At 49.3% G+C, this 27,654-nt stretch overlaps 1 protein-coding gene across 1 annotated transcript; it reads left to right on the top strand.

Annotated features, from left to right (window-relative positions):
• The first annotated feature begins 583 nt into the window (after positions 1–583).
• Positions 584–27,042, top strand: ATOH8 (atonal bHLH transcription factor 8). The gene is made up of 3 exons (XM_065060289.1): positions 584–1,361; positions 15,152–15,343; positions 25,375–27,042. Exons 1-3 carry the CDS (start codon positions 903–905, stop codon positions 25,378–25,380), a joined length of 657 nt encoding a protein of 218 aa, XP_064916361.1. The 5' UTR covers positions 584–902; the 3' UTR covers positions 25,381–27,042.
• The last annotated feature ends 612 nt before the right edge of the window (positions 27,043–27,654 follow it).

Here is a 27,654-nt window from a genome sequence, read left to right as displayed (position 1 = left end):
CCTGCTGTGGGGTAATGGGAGTTAAGTAGTTTTGGGGTGCCAGCAGAAGGCAGCCCATGGCTGGTAGCAACTACCCACAGGTCCAGGCTCCCTCGTTATCCCTGTGAAACACAAGTCGACTTTTTGCTAGGCAATAACTGTTCTAAGTAGATCCAAAGTCAGTAACGGAGCAGCAACTGAAGGCTTCAGGGAACTGCGAAAGGCGAAGTGGTGATGGGAGGGATACCAGCGAGGTGCTGGAGCTCTCCCGACTCCTCGGTCCCCATCCCGCCGGGGTGCTCTGTGCTCCCGGGCACACTTAGGAATGCAACGTGAAGTCAGGCACCCCCCACCTCGCAGATGAAGATCTTGATGAGGAAAACGAGTGATAGGAGGGAAGAAGCGGGATGAAGGGGGTTGGAAGCGAAAGCAAACCACGGATTTCCCTGGGGAGGCAAAGGGGAGTGTGGAGGGGAAAGCGCACACGGTGGGTCGTGGCGAGTCTCCGGGGGGCAGGATTTCTCTTCCATCGCATGGAAGAGCGAGATTAAAGAAGAAAGTGGGAGTGGGGTGGGAGGGGAGGGAAGGGAAGGGGGGGGATGAACAAAGGAGATTGGCAGCACAGCTGTTTTGGGAAGAAAAAAAAAAAAGCCAGCCTTCCTGTTTCTTTAAAGCCGCTCATCTGCGCGGCGGGCCGGCTGCCGGCGCTGGGAGGCAGGCTGCGGGAGCCGCGGGCGGACTGACGGACGGACGATCGCACGGACGGACGGAGCCGGCCCGCCGGGGCTCTGCGGCCAGAGCGGGCGCAGATGGGCGGCGGCGGCAGCGGGGCGGCGGCAGCAGCAGCAGCAGCGGGAGCAGCAGCAGCAGCAGCGGGAGCAGAGCGGCGGAACCACCGCTGCTGAGCGCACCCGCGCAGCGCCATGCGGAGCACGCCGCTGGCGGAGGGCGAGCCCTGGCCGCGCCTCTGCGCCGCCGAGCTGGGGGGGCTGCGGCGGCTGCGGCGCAAACACGGCTGCAAAAGTTTCCGCGTGGAGCTCAAAGTGCTGAACGGGAGGCGGACGGGGCTCCGCGCTGCCCCACCGCCACCACCGCCACCACCACCCCCTCCCGCCACCTCCGCTCCGCCGCCCGCCTGGGAGCCGCGCAGCTCCGCGCTCGGCGCCGCCGCCAGCGCCTTCCCCGCCGCGCCGCCGCCCCCCGCCGCCCGCCCGCCGCCACCGCCGCCGCCCGCCGCCTCCCCGCGCCCGCGGCCGGGTGAGGCGTCCGGTGTCTCTCCGGAGATCAAAGCCCTGCAGCAGACGCGGCGGCTGTTGGCCAACGCCCGGGAGCGGACCCGCGTCCACACCATCAGCGCCGCCTTCGAGGCGCTGCGGAAGCAGGTACCTGCCGCCGGCCGGGGCACCGCGGGCGGGCTGCGGGAGGGGTGATGCTGGCGCCGGGCATCGCTTTGCAAATTCCTGCCTCCCCACCGCCCGCCGTTCGGCTTTTCCCCGGGGGGTGCTGATGGGTGCGCGGGGAGAGCGGCCGCTCCGCCGTGTGCTTGAGGCCAGGGGAGGTTAAAAGCAGGAGCCTGGGGTGGCCGGCTGACAGAAGGGGAAGTCGGTTCAAAATGCCTGGAAGTACCAACCCTAGAACTATGCTAACAATCAAGATAAATAAATAAGGGCTTTTAATTTGCTTGCAGTTAGAAACTTTGGACATTTTTTTTTTCTCACAGAGAATCACATGGAGGGAAAAATATGAAACAAACTGAGAAAGCTCTCCGAGTGAAAACAGAGGGTGGAGAGAGGCACTTGGCCAAGCTGCGGGCTGGGGTGATGCTCCTGTACCAAGAGCACGTGTCCTCGCTAGCTCTCCTGCTGGCGTGGGCTGCCCCAGAGGGACCAGTAGGAATTTGGGCAGCAATGTGTGCCTGTTGACTTGTGTAGGGTGACTGACCACTCGGGACCCTTGGGGTTCCCACAGACACCTCTGAAACTTTCTGTGTGCCCCATGTCTGCCAGGGCTAGGCAAGTTAAGTTGTGGTCCCCTGCCAGGGTGCTTCCTGTGATCTTTACTGGTAGCATGTGCTTCAAGTGTGTACAGTGCCAGGCTCTCTTGTTGAGATGTCTTGGAAGTCCTTGTGATCTTCTGTGAAAGATAATGGATAATGGACAAAATACCTCCATCACCTCCCCAACATGTGGAAGGCGGGGAGAGATCCAGAGAAGCTGCAAAGTTCTTTTATCTTCCCCACAAGGATAAATCAGTGCCCTGGCCCCTGTTCTCAGCCCTATCCTCCCCTCTGTGTGTAGACACCCTGTAACAGCTCACTGATAGACAAAGATGTGCTGTCACACTGTGCAAGCCCAGCTGTCCCGGCTTTTCTGCCTTTCTGGTAAATGCTGATGGGAATATTCCAGGTGTGTAGGAAGGAGGAGATGCACAAGGCTTGAAGGGCTGTGAGCTGCAGATGAGTCTGATCGTGAGAGATGCTGAGCTTCGCCTCTCCCAAGCTGGTCCAGTGGGAGCAGCATGGTCTCCTTGCAGGGGGGCTCACACACCCAGGCTTTTCACTGCCGTCTTTCAGACATTATTTATCAGAGCCATTCCCCAAGTGTGCTCGCTTTAGGACTCAATCTTGTTTCGAGCTTAGCAGAGCTTTCCTCGTCCCCATCTCTTGCATGATGCCTGCAGCCCTTCTCAATGACCACTGTGTGTTGGGTAGCTGCACCCCAACAGTTAATCCTTGCCCATTACCCACTTCTGCAAACAGACTTCCAGCCCCAGCCTCGACAGGCTAAGGCTGGGGCTATATGTCAGGAGAGAACTCCTGAGCATCTAAACATGAGCCTTTTTAATCACCACGTGATGGTGGGATCTGACAGCTTCTGTTATAATCACAGTAATCCAGTGTGTGCTGGATGCTGTCCCTCCGGTGCTGAGGCACCACCCCTTGTAAATGCAAACTCCAGACTTGATATATTACGTTTCTATAAGCTGCTTCCATATCTCGGTTGTTTGGCAACTGTGTGTAACGCACTTGGAAGTGTCAGTCTAATTCTCCGTGGACAGACATCTACACCACCAAAACCGCAAGGGGAAGTAGCACTGATTTCCCAAATCACTGGCAATCTTGTTCTAGGCTGAGCCTCAAGCAGAAGTCAGGCAAGCAACAAATTAAAGCCGCACTCTTTTGGGAAATAGGCATCTCTTGAAAAGCCTCAGATTCCTGGCCTTGGCCCTGTCTCCATAAATCATTTCAGCCCTGGACTCAGCTGGGAGCGTAAAGAGCCTGGAGAACAAGTTGCTGTCCTCTCTTCCCATGAAAGCCGGTCTCTGGGGTCAGCACGGGAATATACTGGCAGAGCTGTATTCAGTCTGCAGAGAGAAAGACATCATTCTCTGGGAAATGTTTGCTGCGAGGTTTTCCTAGCGATTTGCTGAGGGGTGGGCTGGCTGTCCCGACCATCATTGGATGACATTTGGATTCATTTCTCGCTGGGCTGCCAACCGCGTGCTTGGTGCCATACATGACATCAGGTGACAGTCAGCTTCATTGCACATACGCACGGCGCTGGCTTGTCACTCAAATCATTCACACCGGTGCCGGTGGCAGGTTTTTGAGGAGCAGTTCGGATCAGAAGAGAGGATGTTGCTTTCCATGACGTCTTGGTCAGCAGGAAGTGAGAGTATGGAGAGATGCGTTGTAGAGGTAAACGCTATAGGGAGGCTTTCTCAGTATTCAGGAAGTATTTGAGAAGCAATTGGACATCACCATCAGACACATGGTGTGAATTCTGGGGTTGTCCTATGCAGGGACAGCAGTTGGACTTGTGGGTCCCTTCCAGCTTAGGACATTCCATGATTCTATGATTCTTGTCTGGAGTAAGCACTGTGTTTGCTCATCCCTAATTGCAGGAGGCAATCCCTGTGTGCCATTAGCCACAGGCCTTGGTTTACTTCTTGTTCCTTGATTATTCTTCTGTACCCTCCTTGTCATCATGTGTCAGGCTCTTAAGCAGCTGGGAGGCTTCTCCTGAGGCACTGGATCCAATACCTCCGTGCAGATGAACAGGTGAGGAGCACAGGAGAGTGCCCTGCTTGTATGCCCCATACTCCTTCTTTGGTTTGGGTGCTGGATGTGGAGCCTCTGGAAGCAGGAACCCCACAAAGCCACCAGCATAGGCATCCCCTTCTCCGTCCTGTTTGGATGCGTGGGGCCAGAGATGCCCATCCTCATGGCATGCATGGATAAAACTGCAATGCTTGCAGGATCAGGCCCACCACAGCCATGCTGTAGGGAGCCCATCGACACCTGGTGATGAAGAGGAGGAGGAGGAAGGGGAAGCCATGCCTCTCTGCAGGATGCCCTCCCCAGCTTGGAAGGCGAGCAACTGGTGTGCACCATGCTGTGCAGATGGGCTGACGGTGGCATCCCCGCGATCTGCAGCTGGGGACATATGGCACACATGTTTCAGCTTGTGTCCGCCAGCTCTCCAGATGGCAGGAAGGGGTGGGGTGTTTTTTCCCCAGTTCTTGGTGGAGGAAGAGCCGACCGCAGGCGTTTCACACAAGGAGAGACTGATCTCGCCGTGTCCCCGAGCACTTAGCTGTCTCCGGCTCGCCTCCGAAGCCAGAACCCCTTCCGAGGTGGGATGCAGACGGGTAGCTGCTGGCTCGGGAAGCTGCCAGCTGTTGGGAGAGATGTGGAATTGCTGTTGTGCTCAGCCTTGGTGTCGGGGCCACCAGGAGCAAATATCTCTCTTTCTCTGCATCAAGCTGCTTATTTCACTGTAAGGACATAACACTGAAGTGGGACTGAAGAGTAGATGCTCCTGAGATGGAGCTTCTTCCCCTGAGTCTTGACACTTATGATCTCCAGCTGCTCAGTCTGGAAGGGATTTCCTTCCCCCCAGTCCCCCAAGCATCTTTTGTCCGAGTGATCTTTCCACTGACAGTGAGCTCCTGAGGCTGACAGCGTAATTCCCAGTGGAAGACACTCTCCTGCTCTAAACCACTTGGAGATAGTAGAGATACTTCTGCTATACTTTGCTCTCCCTCTGCTGCTGCCTCTTTGGGCACTACTGGGTGCTGCTCCTGTCCCCATAGCTGGGGCTGATCTCCTGCCCTTGGCTGCCCTGGCAGGTGCTGACTGATGGGTTCTTGCACTGCCCCATCTGCCCCAGGACCCCCCATAAGTGACACGATGAGTTGTCAGTTCTGTCCTTTTTTTCTCTCTGCTATTGTGGGTGGTCAACAAACCCAAACATCTCTGATGCAGCCAGAGATGCAGTGCTGAGTTCACAAGAAACTGAGGTCATCCCTTCCTTCATCTGAAGTGCCCTTGTGCTGGTGGATGTTCCAGTTTGTGAAGCAGTGCAGCCATTCGGAGGAGACAAGATGAGACACCACTCCTCTTCTTCAGAGCAACTACTATCCAGACCAGACCACAGTTGCCAGCAACACTGGCTCTTTCTTTTTTGTCTGCAAATTCCTTTTGGCAGCAAGGGTCTCTTACTCCACCACATCCCAACTGAACCATCTTAATGTTTGTTACAACATGGACTTAGCCACCAGGTTTGCTCCTGGAGGCCTTGACCAGGAGGAGACAGTGCTCTCCACCATTAGGCTGCAGCGGCACCCATGCAAACCAACTCCCACCAGCGTATTGCATTTGCAGGAGTTGCAATCAAGCTTCTCAGCTGTGCTGACAGACCCTAAGGTGGCAGCAAACTCTCCCTCCATGGACAGAGACAACCACAGCAGCCTTCTTGATCTCGAGCCTGCCTAGGCTTGCACATCTGGTTTGTCTCTGGAGCACTGCTGTCCAGCTTCTCCTCAAGAAAGCAACGCGTCGAGCCACAGCGAGCTAAAGTCCACGCTGGGAGCAAATGTGTCCACAGACATTTAGTTTCTCTGGAAGTATATTGGCTTTTTTCTAAATCTTTTCACCACTATGTTACCAGGGTGCTCTCTGCCTTTGCAGCTGACAGCCTCACTCTCTGCGCTCATGTGGGTTCTGGAGATATTTTAGGGTTTTATAGGGCTTTTTAGCTGCTAGAGTGGAGATTTTTTTGCCCCCCTCTAACATCCTTTCACTTTTTTGCTGCCAGCATGCACGTGGCTGCTGTGCCTTGTTGTTAAATCGTTGCAGAAAAGACCCCGCTCGCTCCCGTCGAGAATGTGGTGGGACATTAGGAGCGGCAGCCTCAAGGCCATGGGAGGAGGTTGCATTGCTGCAGGGTGGCATGGCGGCAAGCTGTCTGCAGGGCTTTGAAGGGACAAGCCAGGACTAAGTGCAGGCAGGGCCTGAGGCTTGAGCAGTGCCTTAGTAACAAGCTAGCAGAGGGTGAGACTATTCTGGGGTTGCATCATTACGCTCGTCCTCTCTGTGTGTCATCCCAAAGGCGGCTGTGGTTTGTCACCTCTGCAGGCGGGACAGCGTATGTGACCAGCGTCGTGGCGTGTCCTCACTGCGTGGTGGGCAGGCTGAGAGCTTTTACTCCATCACCTGCTGACACCTCCCAGCCCTATTCCCAGTGATTCATCCCCACCATGGTCCCACTAGCAGGAAGCCCTAGGGCGCCTTAAAACCCGGCTCCTGAAGACAATCATCGAGCTCCCTGGGGGTGACAGCCAGGCCAGGGAGAGTTGGCTTTGCTCCATGGTGGCAGTTGGAGACGTGCCACTGGGCTTTGGGAGAGCTGGAGCATCCTCCAGACATTGCTCACAACATGCGGTGCCACCACCATGCATTGTCATCGAACAGCACCACGTTAACTGGAGCATCTCGGTGGTTTCAGCCCATCCCGAGTGACACTTATGGTTATTTAGAGCCCGGTTCGGGCAGAGTGGAGTGGCACTGTGGTTTAACAGCTAAAGAGAATGACAAAATACTGGCCTGAAGCAATGCAAGGGGAGAGAAAATAGGGGAGAAACCAGACACAAGGACAAAAATCCTGAAAACAATGACCGTGTGTCACCAGGAACAGGGTTTGTTTGCTTCCTTGGCTGCTGGTTTTATCCTCTGCTACAAATCCCACTCCTGTCCGGAGGTATTTGCTGTGCCTGCTGCAGCCACCCCAAGTTAACCTCTGTGTTTTCTCATGACTCCTGCTGAAATCAGAGTAAAGAGTCTGCTTTTCTCCAGCGGGATTTGAATTCAGCCTCAGCTCCCTGCCTTAATCCGCTCTCAAATTCCTCTCTGGGCTGCGGTCCCCATAGTGTGGAGGTAGGAAACTTGTGGCAGAGCCCCTGGGACTCTTTGTTCACTACCTGCCATCTCCTTAGGTCCATGCCATGTATGTTCACAAAGTGATATATCCCACCCCAGTCCCTCCTCTGCCAGGCAGGGATGCAGGGATGTGAGCAGAGCCACGCGTGTGCTCCTCGCAGCTGGGCTCAGGGCAACTCCTGGCTCTAAGCAGCGATAGCAAGAGACTGGAAAACCCCATGGTGTCCCACAGTGGCTGGTGACTAAAGAATCACCGAGGCCACGCTGGGGCTGGTGTAATGCCACTAGCTCCAGTGGAGCTTATTTTCCTCTTCCCCGGGTGAATTGGACCCATTAGACCTCAGAGATGGAGAAGATAGCTATTAGTGTAACCCAAGAAAGGGAAACTACAGCTCTTGGGGGTAACTCCTCCTAGAGGAGATTTTCTTTGTCCAGTGTCCCTGGGATTTATTTTGTGATACCCCGGTAGTCTTCTGCATAGTTATTATTTTGAGAGTTGGTTCAAAGTGCCTGCAATAAGAAGTTTGCTGCTGCCCAGAAATGTAATATATTTTGTGCATGATACTGTGGGTGTGTGTTATGTGTCCTGAGGATGTGCAGGAGGCTTTGAGGGTACAAAACATCCGGGGATAGTGCAGGAGGACTGTCCAAAATGGAGCAGAGCCAGAGCCCAGGGCAGCATCAGCCAGACTGCTGTTTGGAAGGGATCCCCGGGGTGAACTCACCCAGCACCACACCTAGGTTTTGTTTGGAGGAAGCCAATTCATTCACTCCAAGGAGTGAACTCATGTTTTTGCAATGTGAGCGATGGGGGAGCCAGGAGCTGGGAGGGAACCGGGAGCTGGGTTATTTGACAGCGCGGACCCACCCGAGAGTCAAAGGCGCCTCGGTCGAGACGTTGTGCTCCCGCCTGCATGATGCTGCTTTTGTTCTTGTTGGCTTTTTGAAGTTAGGTTTGGTCCCTGGCTGGATGCTTGGCTGCCTGTGGGAAGGCAGGGATGAGGATTTCTTTCAAGCTGCTGTGATTGCTTTGCTAGCATGGGGCTCCCCGGTCCCCACCACCGCAGCCTGGTGACAGGGAAACAAGAGCCTGTGGGATGAAGTAGCTGCTCATCGCTGGCTGGAACAGAGCTCTGTGGAGCATCTGACACCATGACACCCACAGATCAGGCCCTTCTCCAAAAGCACTGCCCTGAGGACCATGCCATTTACCCACAAAGCAGGATCAGGCCTTGCAAGGTTCAAAGCAGTGCTGTGCTGCCCTAAATCACAGAATCACAGACTGGTTGGGGTTGAAGGGACATCTGGAGATCATCCAGTCCAACCCACCTGCTAAAGCAGGTTCACCAGAGCAGATCACACAGGAATGTGTCCAGGCGGGTTTGAATGTCTCCAGAGAATGTCTCCACAACCTCTCTGGGCAGCCTGTTCCAGGGCTCTGGCACCTCAAACTAAAGAAGTTTCTCCTCATATTCAGATGGAACCTCCTGTCGTTCAGTCTGTGCCCATTGCCCCTCATCCTGTCGTTGGGCACCAGTGAAAAGGGTCCGGTCCATCCTCTTGACACCCAGGTCCAGTTCAGTGCAGTGAGCAACACTGCTATGGAGGAGGCATCAGCAGAAGCTGCTGTTGTGCCATGGGCAGGAGGAGAGGTATTAATATTTGGAAAGCAGGGCCATGCATCAGGCTCTGCTGCTGCACTTGGGAGTCATCTTGCAGGCAGCAAAGCTGCCCATCTGGTAGCTGCAAGTTGCTTCATGGCTCTGAAACATGGGCCATGTTTCTCATGGATCCTAAGTTCAGGCATTCCATGGAAGCTGTCTGCCTCCATGGTGCCATTACTGCAATTGCCACATCCACTCACTGATAACCAAATGCACTGAAGGCAGGACTGTGAAGGGATGTCCCAGCAATGCTTGCAGACTCGTCCATCATCATCGTCCCACCTGGGATGTTAGGAGGACTCAGGACATGAAGTTGTCAAGAGCAAGGTAGGGATGCTGAGTCCCTTGCTGGTGAACCTGAACACACCAACTAGTCCATCAACCAACGGGTCCCCCAAAAAGTAGGAGAACACATATATGTTCACCTCCACCCTGGAAATGGGTGGAAACAAAAAGGCTGGTTCCAAACCCTTCTCAAACACATTCCACAATGTAACACATCTTGAAAACAGGTGTTGATCATCTGAACAAGGCCTTCCGCTCATTAAGGCTGTTACTCCTAGAATGGTTTGGGTTGGAAGGGACCCTTAAAGATCATCTAGTCCAACCCCCCACTACAGACAGAGACATCTTTCACTACATCAGGTCACCCAAAGACCTGTCCAGCCTGACCTTGAATGCTTCTAATGATGAGGCATCCACAACTTCTCTCTTCCTCCCAGTAGCTCCACAGACACCAGCTCTGGAGATACCTCAGGGTGGTGAGAGAGGTTTGCCCTGCTCTCAGGGGTCCTGCTGCCCCAACGTGCCACCTTTCTCCTGAGGTGCCTTAACCCTGGGAAACATCTGACTCACCCCAGCGTGGAAGGAGGGATGTACAAGAGCCAGAACTATTAAGCACTGGACATTTATATGAACCTTCTGGAAATATTTTTGGCAGGAGGCGCAGCACAAACAATGAGATGGTGCAGTTGCGCTGCATGTTCAGATGTGGGGAAGAGGCAGCCAAATGCTCTCCTGGGGGGAGGACCCTGATGTGTTTTATCTCCCAGCATAAAAATAAACCAGATGAATTAGCAGACAGGTAAATTCAGCAGCTTATTATGGCATGTTGTGGAGAACTGAGCTGTCAGGAGGGCTTAGCTCACACTTTATCGCAAACATGGATGTTTCTCTGCCTCAGAACCATCCCTTCCTCCCTGCTGTGCCCAGGGGTCCCGATTCTGCCCTGTGTGAGCATCATGTGGAGGGGATCTGTGCAAGCCTGTGCTGTTACATTCCATTTCTAGCATGATAACAGTGAGATCTGGACCCACAGCACCTGACGCCTTTCTTCCTTCCAGCGTTTTCATGTAGCGTAAGAGCAGAGTGGACTTGGCTTTTCACACGTTATCTGTACAGGTCCAGAGAATGTTTAGAGAAAATACACCTTATTAATGAGGACAGAGCTACCTGGCCACAAGCTCAGTGATGTGAACTGGCTGAAGTCCATAGGATGCTCCTGGTTGTTCTCCGCAGATGCGTTGTGGTGAACATTCCTGGCATCCTTGTATGTAGGGGTGGTTATTGTACCCTCCCATGCATCTTTTTCTCAAGTTGTTCCCCAACCTCATCCTGCAGTCTCCTTTCCTGTTGTGCCCTGGGTGAGAATCAACCCCAAGAGCATGTATTTGGTGGATGACAGTGACCCTCCGGGGAGCTGCAGCAATGTTCTGCCTTCCCCGAGAGGACTGGCTGTGGGCTCAGCACTGCTTCAGTCAGGGTCACAGCCGATTTCCCATAGACATCAAAGGGAGCATCTTCGGTCTTCCAAGGGCGCTGCCTCTGAATCACAGACGTCAAGGATGGAAGAGACTTGTTGGGTCACATCCTGTCCTATCTTCCTGCCAAAGAAAGGCTCTCCTGCACAGGAATACATCTCGAGAGCGTGCATCTTGCGTTGCTTCAGCCCCTGCCAGGCTGGGGATCACTGATAAGACCCATGAGACTCTGCACAGCCCTTCGCAGACACAACCAACAAACATCCTCTGGTCAAAGCCCTGGTTCCTGCTGGTCCCAGCCCACCACCGTGCTGGTCTTCCAAAGCCGAGGATGGGGCCAGTATCTTTTCTTTCTAGCTGCATTCCTTTGGATTGGTGTGAAATTTCAGTTGCAGTTCCTTTCTCATTATTTTTAATCACTGCGAATATTGCAGGCAAGACGTTGAGCTGCACTGCCGCTCACCAGAAATCGGTGAGGTCAGATAAGGGAAATATTTTCATTAACTGCATGGGAACTTGAGCTCTCCTCTGGTTCCCCCGTGACTCTGAGCAGACCTGCTCAGCTCCCATCTTCACAGCTTTCCCACCAAAGCGCTGACATCTGTTTGACTCAGGTATGATGAGCAAGAAGGTAGCAGAAGGAAAGGTCTTGGTGCTCAGCAGGAGCATGATAGATGGCCATTCGCATTGCACCCTGCCGAAAATCTGTGTAGCGCAGACCCCATGGGAGCTGCAAGGGTTACACCAGCATCAGGCATTTTTCCCACTTCTAAAACACTTGCTTTGTTTTGGGTTGGATTTTGGAGATTTCTGGGTGCCCAGGTGTGTCACCCTTCACTCCAGCTTGTGCAAATCTGTCCCCTTTTCCCTGCTGGCTTTATGTTAAAGAAGGGATAAAACCAAAGTTCACTCTCTTCTCCGCCACTGTTTGGGCAAGCTTTGGATCTGGATCTGAACTAAGTGGCTCATTCCTCTCTCAATTTCCCATGTTTAATTCAAAAGGAAACATTAAAATGGCAGGAGCTGAGCCAAGACAGGGAGGGTTCCTACAAAACAGTTATTCTAACACCGTTACCATGGCAAAAACTCTTATCTCCTCATGTTGGTGCTCCGCACCCATCACGGTGGGATCTGAGCTGCACAAGGTGAACCTCTTCCCCTGGACACACAGAGAGGCTCCAGTTTGGACTCTGCTGCAGCATGTGGCGACAGTGTTGTGTAATCCCAGCCCAGGGTTTTGTCAACTCTGTTAGCACTGAGATCTTTCTTGGAATTTGTAGCAAACATGTCCTACAAAACAGTTTGGGGTTTTGGGCTTTTTTTTTTGTTTTTTTTTTTTTTTTGTGTTTTTTTTTTTGTTTTTTTTTTTTTAATAATAAAAAAGCAACAACACAAAAGAGAGCAAAACAGATGAGGAAAAAAGACATTACCCTGCCTTCTTGTGTTGTAACTGGACAGCGTCTGTGCGTCAGCCTCAAAGATTTCGTCGTCTATTTTCCTTCCGCTTGGTTGAACTTCCTCCTTGCTCTAATTCTGAAATTATTCCCACATTTCACTGAATCCTCCCATTTTAGTTTCCATCTTACTTTGGTCTTTCATGCTGCTGTTTGGTCTGTGTTCTCCACTGTTCTTGTTACATCGGTGCAGAAAGACACTTGGGTGTTTCTGCTGCCCCAAGCTCTTGCTTTCAAAATAACTCTGGGTGCCAGGTATTATGGTCTGAAGGCATGATGCTGGCAAAGAACTGAAGGCCATGATTTAGAGAGAGATTTTGTTGGGCAAAAATAGGCCCTTTGTGCCACCAGACTCCAACCATTTCCAGCTCTGCCTCTGATCTACTCTGGAGCAATGGGGACAACACTTAGCCTTGCCCTTTCCTCGACTTCCAGCTTTGCAAAGAGGGTCTTACAGGGTGTATCTGGAATCCTGTGGGACACCTAGTGCTGTTTGCAGCAGGAGGGACCTGGAAGCGGCTTTATCTCTTTTGGGTGTGTGTTACCCCTGAGGGTAACCCTCAGGGGTATTAGTAACAGATGAAGTGTATAGAAAAAGGCCCTTTGAAGCTTGTTAGCTTGTCTCAGGAGAGGCTGGATACTGCTGGGCACCTCAGCTCTATCATACAAGCTAAAGGGTCCCACTGCCTAAAATTGTGACTGTGTGAGCTGTGCTGCTCAGTGTGCTCATAAATGACCTGGAAAGCTGGGTGAGCAGTGAGGTAGGAAGTTTGTTGGCAATACTGCAGTGAAATGTACAGATATTTGCTAAAGGCATCAAGGATAAGAACTACAGAGAAATCTTATGACTTTTTACACTGAGGGTGGTGAAACACTGGCCCGAGTTGCTCAGAGAGATGGTGGATGCCCCATCCCTGGAGACACCCCAGGCCAGGCTGGACGGGGCTCTGAGCAACCTGAGCTGGTGAAGATGTCCCTGCTCATGGCAGGGGTGGTGCTGGATGAGCTTTGAAGGTCCTTTCCAACCCAAACTATTCTATGATTCTATGACTTTGAGGGACTGGGTAATAATATGGCAGATTATATACAATGTAGATAAAGTGAAGTAATGTTAATGGGAAAAACCATACCAGATTCCACATACAAAATGATAGACCTTGAGCTGACCATAATCTCAGACGAGAGAGACCTCAGGGTTTCTGTAGATGGTTCAATGGAAATCTCAGCTCAGTGCCTGGTAGTGGTGACAAATCAAATCAGGAGTGATCAGAAAAGGAATATTAAGCAAAACAGAGAACACCAACATCTGTTAGATAAATACACAAGAGCACCCACAACATGAATACTTTGTGTTGTTCTGGTCCTTCCAGCTCCAAAAGGACATGTAGGATGAGGAAACATTCAGGAAACAGCAGCAAGGGTGATCAGAGTGATGGGATGGCTTCCACACAACATCAGCTAAGGAGGGTTGGTCTTTTGCTTCTGGAAAACAGGCAGAAGAGGTGATGGAGGGCTGAAAATGTGATTCACAGAGGAAATGAATAAAGATGCATTGTCCTCTGGTACAAAAACTGGGGAACCTCAAGTGAAGACCCTGGGAGCTAAGTTCAAAATGATCAAAAGAAGAACCATGTTATATACAATGGGTAGAAAACTAAAAGGATGTTGCTGGTGCTAAAAGTTGAAAGAGGTTCAGCTTACCAGGCCCATAGAGAAAAAGATCCATCATGGGTTGGTAAATATGGAGGAGGCACGTCTAGCTCAGGTCATGGATCTGATATTAGTTCGCAGAATATTTGGGGAAATCCTATATATGCCTGAGCTGCTTGGCTCCTCCTTTGGCATCTGCATATGGCCACTGTGGAGTTTGTGAAGGGGTGAACCCATCTTACCTTATGTAAATGCAGGGACATCTCTCCAGGGATGAGCCTGGCTTTGTGTCTCTGTGGAGAAAAGAGAAGCTGGGGCATGAGCATGGCAAGAAGCAGTAAAAGATCTCCAATCCTAAGCAGAGTGTGACACCCTAGAGGGATGAGGAGGATGGAGGCTGATGGTAGAGGGACATTGAGGCATTCTGGTGATTGCTGTGGTATGAAAACATAGATTGACAGGCAGTCAGGCTAGAATGGATATCAGATGGCTCCATTTTCCCATAAGCAGTAGACTCTTCTGCATTAAAGGCTGGAAGACCTTTAGCAATTTTGAAAAGTAGTGAAAAATTTTGCAGACTACTACCTGTCAAACTTAGAAGAAGATCTCTCATTAAGCTGAACATGTCAAAGTTGTGCACCTAAAATTGAGCACATACATGTTTTGCTGGATTGCTATTGACAAGCAATCTTCTGAAGCAAGAAATGCATAGAGTTCAGTTATTTAGACACATGCTGTTTAGTTTGAATTGTCTGAATGTCTCACATTACACTAGAAGTCTTCAAGGGTAAAGAAATAAACTGCATAAGATACGTCCAGAGCCATGAGCCAGGCTCTGGTTCAGTCTCTTCTGAGAGGTGAGGTACCATGACGGGGTGTTGCAGCAGGTAGGAATTACTGCCTCCAGGTCCTGTTCCTACAACAGCATCGTGGATTTGCATGGGCTAGAAGTCATGATCAATGCTGTTTGTGTGCAAAAGCACCCGGTTGCGATATAGTTGCTCATACCCTCCTTATTGCCTTATTCTGCAAGACCTGCAATGGCATTGGAGCTACTTGCAGGGTGTAAGTTACTCAAGATGAGCATCTGGGTGGCATGGGGGTTGCAGATTTTGGAGAAAAATGGGGCATGCAGGCAGCGAACCGAGCAACAGACAGACATCCCAGGCCGTATCCTGCCATCGTGTTTTAAGCAGAACAACCCTGCTGAAATCAAGAGGCTTCGTGCTGCTTCCATCCCCGTGGAGATCAGCGGGGGAGTTCTTCTTAAAAACCTGTTGGGACCATATGGCCTTTTATCGCTAGAGTTCCTATTTATGTTAAAAACCGCTAAGAAAATAGCCTACAGTTGTTTTGTCATGCTTCAAGCAAGTTTTTTTGTTTATCTGGCCTAATTTTTTTTTTTTTCCCTGTTACCCTTTCTAGGTTCCCTGCTATTCTTATGGTCAAAAGTTGTCCAAACTGGCCATCTTGAGAATAGCCTGTAACTATATCCTTTCCCTGGCCAGACTAGCAGACCTGGATTACAGCGCTGACCACAGTAACATGAGCTTCTCTGAATGCGTGGAGCAGTGCACTAGGACCTTACAAGCAGAAGGAAGATCTAAAAAAAGGAAGGTATGTTACAGCCTCCCCATGCTGCCCCCCAAACAATGTTAAAAGTTACAAAAGGAGAAAAAAAAGAAATCCAAAGCTTTTTCCTTCTTTTTTCAACATCTTGCAATTTTTCTGATTTTTTTTTACCCCTTGCCTTTCTGTCGTGTTTTTTCTCCTTCATCTGTCTGATCTTGTAATAACCGCATTCCTCCCTAATCAAAAGCTTTTCTCTCCTTCTGGTCCTCCGCACCGGGCTCTTCCTCTCGTTAGTCGCCCATCGTGTGTTTTAACACGAGCATGATCTTATTAGAGTCATCTCGGGGCTGTTATTTGTTAAACCAAACCAACCTCGAGTCGCCTTTTGGAGCCCATAAAACACGGTCGCCTGCCTGTGTTTTCTGTTTTGTTTAATTTAACACTTATCTCCAAGAAAAATCACCCGACAACAATAAGGGAAAAAGAAAAAGTAGCTAATGGAGACGTTGTATGTATAAACACATTAGTAAGATGTATGACCTGAAGGACGTGTGGGTATCTTGAGGAAACAACGTTAAATCTAATTACGCCTTGCATTCCTTTAGGTTACTTAACACTGAACCAATTAGGTGAAATCATCGTCAAGCGGCGGGAGGAGGAAGCCGAGCGTTCTGCCAGTTTTCCTCTCAGAGAGTGACATGGGTGAATTAAAAGGGTGATTGATGTCTTTGTTCGGGCTTTTATGACAAAAAGAGTTTTGTAAACTCGAATTGAACTTCCCCCTGCTTTGCGAGCTCGCTTGTCAGGCGGGATAATAAATCAGTGGGATTTTAATGGATGAATGGGCAGCTAAGCCGGGGAGCAGGCTCCTTCCCCGGTGTCGTTAAGATCTGCCTCCAATTCGGGCAGGTTTCCTCGCTTTTCCTCCTCTTTAGCCCAACAAATCATCCTGCAGAATTTCAGTTTATAAATAAACACAATAGCACACTCCCCGTCGCTTCCTCTCGCTGTAACGGGCCGTATTTATGCCCTGGGAGCAGCAGTGCCAGGCAGGGACACAGCACCGCTCACCCACCTCTGATGGCACCAGCTGAAACTGGGAGATGCAGAGGGAGCTTCTCGGCACGGCCTGAAATTGGGCGTTCATTGTGGGGTCCATAGTGCCGCAGGCGGTGGTGTCCCAGGGGCACCGATGTGATGCCACCAACCCTAGGGTGAGGTGAGAGTTGGGTCTTGAGTCCCCTCCCAGAGTCAAAATGGGGGAAAAAATAAGGATGAGCATCCTTTGAGGGCTTTGGTAGATTGCTAATTTGGTTTTATATTCCCTCCCTAAACTGCGATTGGAGAAAAAACAGGGATGAACATCCTTTTTGAGGTTTTAGCGCATTGCTAGTTGGGTCTTAAGTTCCCTCCCCGAGTTGAGATGGGGGAGAAGAAAGGCATGAGCATCTCTTTTGGGGCTTCAGCAAACTGCTGGACTGGTGCTCAGGCTTTGGGTGCCCGATGGGCTGAGACCCATTGTCTTGGCTTATGTAAACCAACACAAGCTTAAAAGACAGAAAACACGGCGCCAGATTTCAAATGGCTCCAAGTCCCTGGGTGTTCACATCTGAGGGTTAGGGCTAGGGCCACCCTGAATTAAAAAAAAATAAATGAAGAATTAAAAGTCTGACATTTATGACGTTTGTTTGTCACCAAAGGAAAATCTGCCTTTTCTCCACATTCTTGCAGGACACCCACCCTAACCCTTCTCCAAAGGCCCTGTCCAAAAAGAAAGCCAGGCTTTGTTATCCAAGGCAGGGTCTCAGTCCCTGTTCTGCCTTGTTGTTCTTTCTGGAAAGTGTCTTGCAAATGCATTTCTGTCACTTGGGAAAACCAAGTTTAGGGCAACCCAAGAACCTGTGGATTCCACTGGCTGACAGGTATCATTTTATTTCAAGCAATATTTGCTCAGTTGATTGCAAGAGCACATTCAGCTGATAATGAAGCTAAAACCAGGGGGTACCAGCAGTGATTCCCGGTAGAGAGAAGTAAGGATGCAAAGCTGGGGTTGGGAGGACTCATCCTGTACGTGCCTTTCTCCTTGAGCCAAGAGAATCAATGGCACAAGGGAGGGAAATGCTGGTGTTAAAGGGAAATTACAGATCCGGGATGGCCGTGCACAGGAGATCCAAGCTCTAGATGTCAGGTGGTGCAAAGGGATGTCTCTCCTGGGGGGTCTCACACGGGCGGCTGGATGAGGATACAATGGCTTGGCCCAAAGTCACCACTACTTCATTAATTTTGAAATCGGCACGTTTTTTTCCTAAGCTGTGTGTGTTTTTAATCAGGACTCCAAAACCGCTGCTCGCTGAGCAGTTCCTCTGAATTATTGACTTTGGGGTGGTTGTTGTATTTTTGATTTTGTTTTTTTGCGTTTCCTTTTTTTATTCTCTCTTTAAAAAGAAAAAAATCACAGCAAGCCCAAAGGCAGACAGACCTCCACTCCTCAAGCTGAACCACTGGGTCCACAGCACCCTTATCTCCTGTCATCTCCATTTTATTGTGTCTCTGCCTCTATTGCTTGCTCTCTCAGCTCTGTGATTGCGATGTGCTATGGCACCGTGAGCTTTTCACACAAAAAAGTAGCTGGTTGGAGTTTGTTTTGGCAGGCAGGGGCTCCAGATGTTGTGTTCGCTGGATTGCACGTTGCCTTTTGCTTTGTTTTTAAGGGTGAATTTTCTGCTGTCCCTAATGTTAGGCTGTTGTTCGGACTTTGCTGTTGCAATAGGAAATTTAATGGGGTGGGATTTTTTCCCCCTTTCCACTCCATTGTGTTAATTAGAAAAGTTGGCTTTAGCCTTTCAGACTTGGCTAGGGAAAAAAAAACAACAACTCCCCTTTCCAGTCCTGACTGTGGTTATATGGTGATTTTAGTTGTTGCAATTGAGATTTGAGTGAGGGTGTTTGGTGATGGGAGATCTCATTTATAAGCAGCCCAGGGGCTAATTGAAGGGCTTCTAATACATTTTCCTTGAAAAAAAAAAAAAGCTGTATGAAGGAGTGTTGAATTCTGATTATAGTCTCCATTTTTTAAAGCTGACTTTTGCTTGGTTATACAAGTGACCTGGAGTAAGCCTTGCCCATCACCATGCACACAGGATTTGAATGAGAGTTGGGAGTGTTCAGCCTGCAGAAGAGAAGGCTCCAGGGAGACCTTCTTGTGGCATTTCAGTACTTAAAATGGGCCAATTAGAAAGATGGGGGCAGACTTTTCAGCAGGGCCTGTTGTGATAGGACAAGGGCTGATGGTTTTTAAACTGAAAGAGGGGAGATTCAGGCTGGACATGAGGAAGAAATTATTTACACTGAGGGTGGTAAAACAGTGGCCCAGGTTGCCCAGAGAGGTGGTGGATGAACCATCCCTGGAGACATCCCAGGCCAGGCTGGATGGGGCTCTGAGCAACCTGATCTGGATGAAGATGTCCCTGCTCATGGCAGGGGTGGCACTGGATGAGCTTTGAAGGTCCCTTCCAACCCAAGCTATTCGATAATTCTGTTCTATGGTTCTGTGTCCTGCTGGGGACACCCTGATGTCCTGGGAAAACAAGGGGATCTGCCCTTGACTCCAGCCAAGATCCCCCAGCAGCGCTGAGTGATGGGAGGTGGATCAGAAAGGGAAGTCCCCATTTCCTCTGTCCTGCTGTACCTCATTTCTGCATGGGACACGATCCCAAGGGGCCAGAGGTCATCTGAAAGCCTCACATGGATTTTGTAGGGTTTCAGGTCCAGCCTGCTGTTTGCACAGCCTCGTTTTATAGCTTTTCCCCACTGGGCCAAATTCTGGTGCCCTGCAGGAAGGCAGCGTTGTGGCTCAGGGTAGGGTTTGGGCTGTAGGGATAGCAGGGTGCACAGCAAGGCACTTTCCCAGGAGTATGGTGTTTCTGTGGGTGCACCGCAGCCCCCACACCCCCCCAGCCCCGCAGGATCTGGCCCCCAAGGCTACAGGACAGCCCTGGCCCAACCACCAGGCAGCGCAACCGGAGCCCTTCAGTCTGCACAGGGCAGGATCCAACCACTAACAAATACCCCATAAAACACACCCAGCACTGAACAGAAAACCTCGAGCACTTAAAAAAAACCAACAACAAAAAACAAATAAACATACAAAAAAACCCCCACAACTAAACAACAAATTGCCATGGCAAGGTTTCTCCTTTTCTCTTTTCTTTTTTTCTTTTTTCTTTCTTCCTTTCCTTTCCTTTCCTTTCCTTTCCTTTCCTTTCCTTTCCTTTCCTTTCCTTTCCTTTCCTTTCCTTTCCTTTCCTTTCCTTTCCTTTCCTTTCCTTTCCTTTCCTTTCCTTTCCTTTCCTTTCCTTTCCTTTCCTTTCCTTTCCTTTCCTTTCCTTTCCTTTCCTTTCCTTTCCTTTCCTTCTCCTTTCCCTTCTCCTCTTCTCTTCTCTTCTCTTCTCTTCTCTTCTCTTCTCTCTTCTCTTCTCTTCTCTTCTCTTCTCTTCTCTTCTCTTCTCTTCTCTTCTCTTCTCTTCTCTTCTCTTCTCTTCTCTTCTCTTCTCTTCTCTTCTCTTCTCTTCTCTTTCTCTTCTCTTCTCTTCTCTTCTTCTCTTCTCTTCTCTTTTTTCTTTCTCTCTCTCTTTTTTCTTTTTCTTTCTCTTTTTTCCTCTTTTTATTTCTCTTTCTTTTTCTCTTTTTCTTTTCCCTCCCCCGCTTTGCTTTAGATTAACCCTCGTCCTAGGCAGCAGCATCGCCGCAGCCCTGGGAGCTAAGCTGGAGCAGGGAGCGACGGGTGAGGCATTTTTTTTCTCGCTTCATCCTCCCCCCGTCCCGGCTCTTCTGGCAGCCGCAGACTCCAGATGTTCGGAGCGCGAGCTGGGAAGTCCTGCTGGCGCCACTCGGGGCAGAGGGCAGGGGAAAGGCACGCGAGCTGGAACCCGGAGTACTCAGTCACTGCAGGACTTGGCGCATTCCCCAGCTCGCTGCTGGCACATTCCCCGGCTCTCTCCTGGCCATCTGTTCCAAAAAAACACTTTCAGAACCTCATCATCACTCAGGATACAACACTGCGAGCAGCTGTTAGCGAGGCAGAAGGAAAAAAAAAGAAAACACACACACATATAAAAAAAAAAACACCCAAACCATGCGAAAGGTCTCTTTGTGAGAGAGGAAACTGGGTTATGAATAACAGGCGAGCAGTTGGAGCTCAATAAAAGTTTTCAGCTGGAATTTAGTTTCTTGTTTTTGTGCCTGTGTGTGGATGCGCACAGACGCAAGGAATTAAAAATTTAAGATTTTATATACATACATATATATTCCCCAACAATTAAATGATGTAGAGGCATACATGGAATGAAAAGCCACTCTATTTGTTACAGTCTGCTGCACTAAAACGGCTCACATTATGGATGTAATTATTGCATTATATAAAATAGTTATTGTGGTGTTCTGCCATGCCTTGATGCTGCCTCGTTGCTACTTTGCTAAAAGCAGAGCTCACACTGTAGGTTACACTTATTCCCACTGAAAAATTCAAAGGAGGACGTTCTGTGGGTGTATTTACTTGCAGGAGCGAACAAGTCAAGGTTTTATACTGTATAAGAGAAATGGTAGCGGCAGGCTTGATTTGTATGGCACTGAAACCATTCGCTAGGAGCATATTTTTTCTATAACACTGTATCATGATTCATGATTTATTTAGACAGACCCCCGAGATAAAGCCACAACTCCCAGCCCCTCATTTGCGCGGATGATCCTGACTGCCGAGACTTGCCGTTATTGATCATCTGATATTGATTCTTGTAGCACATTCAGAGCCAGCACAGTAAAAATCTTGATGATCTGCATGGCATTTCTTCCCGTCCTGTGCGGGACGGGGGGGGTCTAATAATGAGGTTCAACCTCCCTTTCTCTGCAGTTTGACTCAGCAGAGGTTCTTATTTAAAAATAGCTTCATTTCCCTGCTAGGACTCGCCGGCGAGAGCGGGCAGCCAGCCAGTCTGCTTCCCCACGGCCGCCGGCTCCGCGCCCCGGGGAGGAGCTGGACCACAGGAGAGCAGGGACCTGCTCCCAGCCGTCTGTCTGTCTGCGGGACAGCGGGATGGCAGCATCCGGGGGCCCCAGCCATGAGTTATCACACCTGGGGAACAGAGCTGATTAAATATAAGGCAGCAAGGGGGTCACAAGGTTGTGCAAGTGCCATTAAAGGATTCCTGTCCTTATCACTTGTGTTAGATACATCATAGAATCATAGGATAGTTTGGGTTGGAAGGGACCTTCAAAGCTCATCCAGTGCCACCTCTGCCATGAGCATGGGCATCTTCATTCAGATCAGGTTGCTCAGAGCCCCGTCCAGCCTGGCCTGGGATGTCTCCAGGGATGGGGCATCCACCACCTCTCTGGCCAACCTGGGCCAGTGTCTCACCACCCTCAGTGTCAAAAATTTCTTCCTCATGTCTGGCCTGAATCTCCCCTCCTTTAGTTTAAAAACATCACCCCTTGTCCTATCACAACAGGCCCTGCTAAAAAGTCTGTCTCCATCTTTCTTACCGGCCCCTTTTAGGTACTGAAAGGCCACAATAAGGTCTCCCTGGAGCCTTCTCTTCTCCAGGCGGAACGCCCCAGCTCTCTCAGCCTGTCCTCATAGCAGAGCTGCTGCAGCCCTCTGATCATCTTGATGGCCTTCTCTGGACCATCTCCAACAGGTCCATATCTTTCCATGTCCCTGCAAGCTGAAACAGCAGTTGCAAATGGGGGTGCAAAACTAAAGGCTCATGACAAGTTCATGAGCAAGTTGAACCAGCACTGGGAAGGGAGGCAGCAGCAGCTATGTGCATCCCCGATGACACTACACACCCTGTACTGGCCTATTGAGAGTTTGAGCATCAGTACTCCAAAGAGCAGGGCCAAAAGCTTTTTCTTGCCAAAGGGATGTAGTGTTGCACCCTGTATTGGAGAACAGAAGCCAAAATTCACTTTGGTTTCAGGGATGTTGGAGCAGCTGCATGCAAAGGCTGGGGCCAGAGATCTGCTCCTGTGGTGGGAGCCGGCTCCCAGTGTAGGCTCCATTCCTCTGTAGCAAAGGTATTACCAATAATAGGGTAAGAACCACCCCACAGGTATCAGGTAACTACAGCAAAAGGAAAATGTGAGTAGAAGAGACAAGGGGAGGCCCTGTAACAAAGGCTGACTCATTTCCAGAAGTGCTTTGATTTACAGAGATTGAAATGCTCCGGGATGCTGCAAACTCACCAAGGTCATTGGGCCAGTTGTCAAATTCAAGAGCCTTGGGAGTTCTGATATTATTAGTTTAAAGCAGACCCTGGTTAATAAATCTGACTTCAGAACTCCTTGCTGGAGTGGAAAAAGGTAGAGGGGGGAAGGAAAGGAGCCTGTTCGCACCTAACATAATCCATGGCCAGCATCAGGCAGCACCTGGGGACCAACCAAGCGGTGCCAGTGAGGTCTGCTGAGATCCTCTGTCACGTTCTCCCAAATAGCAAGTGATAGGACAAGAGGAAATGGCCTCAAGTTGCACCAGGAGAGGTTTAGATTAGATATTAGGAAAATTTTCTTCACCAAAAGGGTTGTCAGGCATTGGAACAGGCTGCCCAGGGAAGTGGTGGAGTCACCATCCCTGGAGGGGTTTAGAAAACTTATACATGAGGTTCTTAGGGACATGGTTTAGTGTTAGAGTTGGTTGGACTTGATGATCCTGAGGGTCTCTTCCAACTGAAATGATTCTATGATTGCAGAGGGATCTCTCCATTTCCATTTTATTTGCCTCAAAGGTACGGCACGATGGCCCTTACCATTCCTTGGCTGGTTTGCACATATTCCCTCTTGACTCCCCAGGCTGATCTTCCCCAGTTACAAAGATTTCAGAGCAGAGACCTGCTGCCCAGGTTCCTCTTCCTAAAACCATCATGCTTCCCAATACCTACCAATGCTTTTTATCAGCACTGAGCACCCTGAACTAAAGCAAGAGGTGTTAGCTGCAATCTCAAGGTCCTGTTTGTTCAGCAGTTTAAAGACCAGCAGAGGCACAAGAGAGGGGACTGGGGACCCTGTGACTCTGGTGGCTTTGGCTTAGGGCATGAGGCTGCTATTGCTGGGTAATTCATTCCTGCAGTGGAACAGGTTTTTCTTGCTAAGACTGCTGTTCCAGACAGGAACGGGGGGAATTTGTCTCTCTACTGTCTTTGAATATTAATGAGAGTGGTCATTGCTTCCCTCCTTTTTCGTCTTTAACATTTTCTTTCCATGTGGGATAAATTAAACAACCGACTTTTCTATTACAAGTTATTAATATGTGTTATGTATCATCGGAAAATAATTTTAAGGGATTCCCAACAAAAATGTTTGTGATACACAAGGCTATTTGTTACTCTCCCACCTAAACCTCATTTATTCAAAATCCCAAATCCCAACTAAGGCCTTGAATTAGGGCAATAGTTTCTACGTTCTTTCTGAACAGCACTAGGAAGTGTCTTACAGCCAGCAGAGACACCTCCTTGTTGATAACAATTGCAATAACGAGCTTCGTGTTCAGATTTGGCGTGTGCCAGGTGTGAAGAGTTCATTATCGCTCAGGTAGGAGAGCAAGTGGTGTGGGCTGGGACCAGTGGGGTGGTGTTTACCTGGGGACTATGTTATGGCTGGGATGCAGCCATCGCACAGCTCCATCCTGTCCTCCAGCAGAGCTTCGTGGCCAAATGCCTCCTCCACCGTATCCATATGTTCCAACCCCAACCCAGGAGTCCAGCAGAGACCACCATTATTTGCATAGAGGATGAGCTGGGCCCTTTCAGCAAAAATCTCTTTATCGGGGGGAATCCTGATGCTTCCCAGGGTCTGCACTTTTCCAGCTTGGATTGTGGGTCCCCTTGCCTGACAGGAATGCTCATCTGTGATGGTTGATTTCACAAGTGACTGCCCTAATGATAGTAGTGAAATAAATAAAATTAAATGAATAAAATTGAGTTAATGAAATAAAATAAAACACTAGCCTCCTAGTGATATTTTATACCTCAGTGTTACAGTATCCAGTAATGGAAAAGGAGAGACAGTACAGAAACAAAATGGATTGGGGAAAAATATGTTTTCAAGCCAAGCCTTAAGGAGTTTGACCTTTTAAGGACTGTCAGAAAGACGGCTGATCCGTCCAGGGAATTGACGACCGTGTCCAAAGGGCCTTCAGAGGCCATACTGCACCCTGAAGGGCTCTTAAATCCGCTGGCAAAAAGCAAGAAACGGTGGTTGGGCGCAGTAAATGGGATCTCATTTCCAAGTTTCTGATTCCTAAGTTACTTAAAGGAGGATTTAGAAGCCCACGTGATGAAGGCAGTTTGGATAGCAGAGACGTGATCTCACGAAGGAGCGGGCCCTGAGGACTCCACTCTGTTTTGAACTATGCTAATGATTGTTTGTGGGATATTTGCGGGGCTTATTTCAATGTTAGAGGGGCTTTAGATGAGTTTTCTCCCTGTCTGAATCTGCTGCACTTTGGAGTTGTGCGTTTTCCAAGGGTCTGGCCAAAATATTCTGTAACCAAATGTGCTCACGTACATCCACCACGGCCGTGACTTGCAGGGGATGCACGGGCACAAGGGACAGGTTGCAGTCCTGCAGGCTGACAAGTCGCGAACACAGAAAAGTAAATACAATCACTAAAATACAGAAATAAACCCCATATCCTGCACAAATTCACTCGTCCAAACTCCTTTGCTCTCCGCCCGTAATATTAAGACTGGCTTCTGAAGCTGCAGATCTTGTCAAAAGCAGGTGTTTGCCATCATTTCTAATTTTTTTTGCAGCAGGAGCTGGAGCCAGCACTTAATTACCTGGTTGCATTTCTTCCCCAAACCTTCCTCGCCCCCTCTCTGTCAGTCCCTCTGCTCTTTGTGGCCTCTGGCCACCCTTGTGGCATCTACAGGTGGTTGCTCTGCAAGCCCAGCTCTTAGCAGCCTCCTATGGCCAGTGGTCCCTGAGGACACCCCAGCCTGCGTCAACGATGGTCATTCATGCAAGGACTTGCCAGGACACCATGTGTTCGCTGTTCTGACGGTGCATCTTTCTCTTTCCAGGAGTAATAACCAGGAAGGGAGGATTCAGAAGAGCTTCCAGCCAGAGCTACATCTGTTCTTGGCAAAGGTTGCACAATCCAGGTGAAGACTGCAAGCAGCTTTTTTGCAGAAGCCCCTTTTTTGAGATGACGATTGGCCAAGGAACTTTCTTAACCTCTGGAACAGAAAGGAAAAAAAAGGAAAATAAACAAAAAGGACAGGGATGCTTCCTATTGTTGTTAAGCCAGCCACCTTTTAGTACGTGCAATTTATTTAGCACTTTTCCCTTTGCTTAACTGGGAAATGTTACCCTCTCAGCTCATGTGTACAGTAATGTGTTGTTATTGTTGTTGCCGTTGTGCCAAAGATTTGATGGAGCTTCTACACTGTGTCTTATTTTTGCCTTAACGTTAAATCTTTGAGCCAAAGAAAAGTCAGAGGTGCCATTCAGGTGGTGGCGAGCAGGCCAGCCAGCTGTCGGTGACAAATCTGAATTTCGGAATCCTTCTGTGAGTCGCCTCTTATTTCTCCTGCCTGCACTTTGCCTGCAGCCCTGGAGCCGGCGTTCAGTGTGGGCAAGAACTGGGACAACACCAAAATAATGCTTCAGCATTCAGGTTTACTTCTTTATTTGAGCTACTCCATAGTTGTGCCTTTTGGGCAATATTCCAGCGTTCCTGCTTGTGTGACACATCCACGGGATAGAAATACTGACACAAAGTGAGAGCTGAAACAGGAGCTATGATATCTTTTTTTAATAAATAAAATTAAATAAGCAAAAGCAAAACAAAAAAAAAAAATCAAAAGAAAGTTCAGCTAGGCAGAATGAAATGCAGCAAAACAATTCAGTGGGCGTTTCAGTTTTGTGAAGTCATTTTTTCCGTGGGTTTTTTTCAAGTGGTCAGAAACCCTTGTAATGCAAAAGCATTTGAATCCTATACTGTACCTTTCACTTCAAATTGAAGTAAAAAAAAAAAAAAAAAAGAAAAAAAAGAAAAAAATGGAGAAACACTTGCTTGGAGTAAGCAGACTTTATAGGTAATGCAGTTCATATGTAAAACATCTGCTAATGACAGGAGGATAGAGCTCTGTGTTCAAGTGGAAAAAAAAAATGTGTTTTCAAACCAAGGAGATGAACATATTTTGTTTCCCACTCAAGGGGGAAGGTTATTTGGAAGGCCAGATTTGCATCCTGGCTACATCTGTGTAAATCAGGTTCCCGGGTGTCTGACTTACTCCAGTCTGAATCTGGCCAGGCATCACTGGGCACTGGGGAGGGCGAGGGGCTGCAGAGGGGAATAATCTGTTTTACTGACATGAATACAGAACTTGAAGTCCTTGGTGCCTTCCCGTTTATTGCCCGAACTCAGCAGTTGTCAGATGAACACCAAGCTGGGGAGCCGGTCTGCTAAAGCTGAGCTCAGTGAAGCAGGGTCTGGGTCTAAGGGGAGCCAGGCTGTGCGGTGACAATCTGCTCACTGCCGAGTTGTCTGGTCCCAGCGGGGATGGGCAAGATCCCATTGAGGATGCTCGACGTCTTCTACTGGATTCCTGGGACACGTGGGGGACTGGGGTGTCCAGGCCCCCTCCCAGGAGTTCATTATACTGCTCACCCCTCCACCCTCACCGCCCAATAAAATACATTTTTAGGTTGTCATTTGTATTTCTTTATTAAAGCACAGTTTTGAACCCTGTCTTTTGTTATATATGTTAAGGCCAGCTTTTTAGCTTACAACAGGGATTGGGGCTGAGCTCATGGACTGCGGGAAACACTCCCAGGGGTGTTTGCACGCTTGTTAAATAGTTGGGTTGAAAGTGCATTTGCTTTTGAGAACCGGTCATGGATGTGGCCCAGCCCCAGAAAACAGCGAGAGAAAGGGAATTGGAAGTCAGTAGAAAAGAAAGTAAGAAAAAAAAAGAAAAATCACTGCAAGATGACCTAAAGGAGGAACTGCATGTTTCGTATGGGGCCATGCTGCAATTCTCCCATCTGGGTTTTTAGCAAGAGCAAGAGTTGTCCCCACCCTGGCACATGCAGGCTACGTTGCAAAGCCAGGGGCTAAGGAAACCCTGTGAGCATTTCTGTCTTTCTTTGAGCAGCATTCAAAATTCACCAAGCGTTTTTAATTTGAGAAATACCATCTAACTTTTGTTACCAGTTCTGCAGTGTCTCTTGATTTTTGAGAGTTAATGATTATCAGTAAGACAAGGTCTGCAGGGAGAGACAGTGATACAACACTGTCGATGCTCTTTATTTACCTTTTTTTTTCACTTTCAATCCCTGTTGATAGATAAATTTTC

Source organism: Columba livia, chromosome 4, assembly GCF_036013475.1.
Source record: "Columba livia isolate bColLiv1 breed racing homer chromosome 4, bColLiv1.pat.W.v2, whole genome shotgun sequence".
Classification (NCBI taxonomy): Eukaryota; Metazoa; Chordata; class Aves; order Columbiformes; family Columbidae; genus Columba; species Columba livia.
The sequence above is the reverse complement of the archived record's forward strand: the minus strand, read 5'-3'. Positions and strand labels throughout refer to the sequence as shown.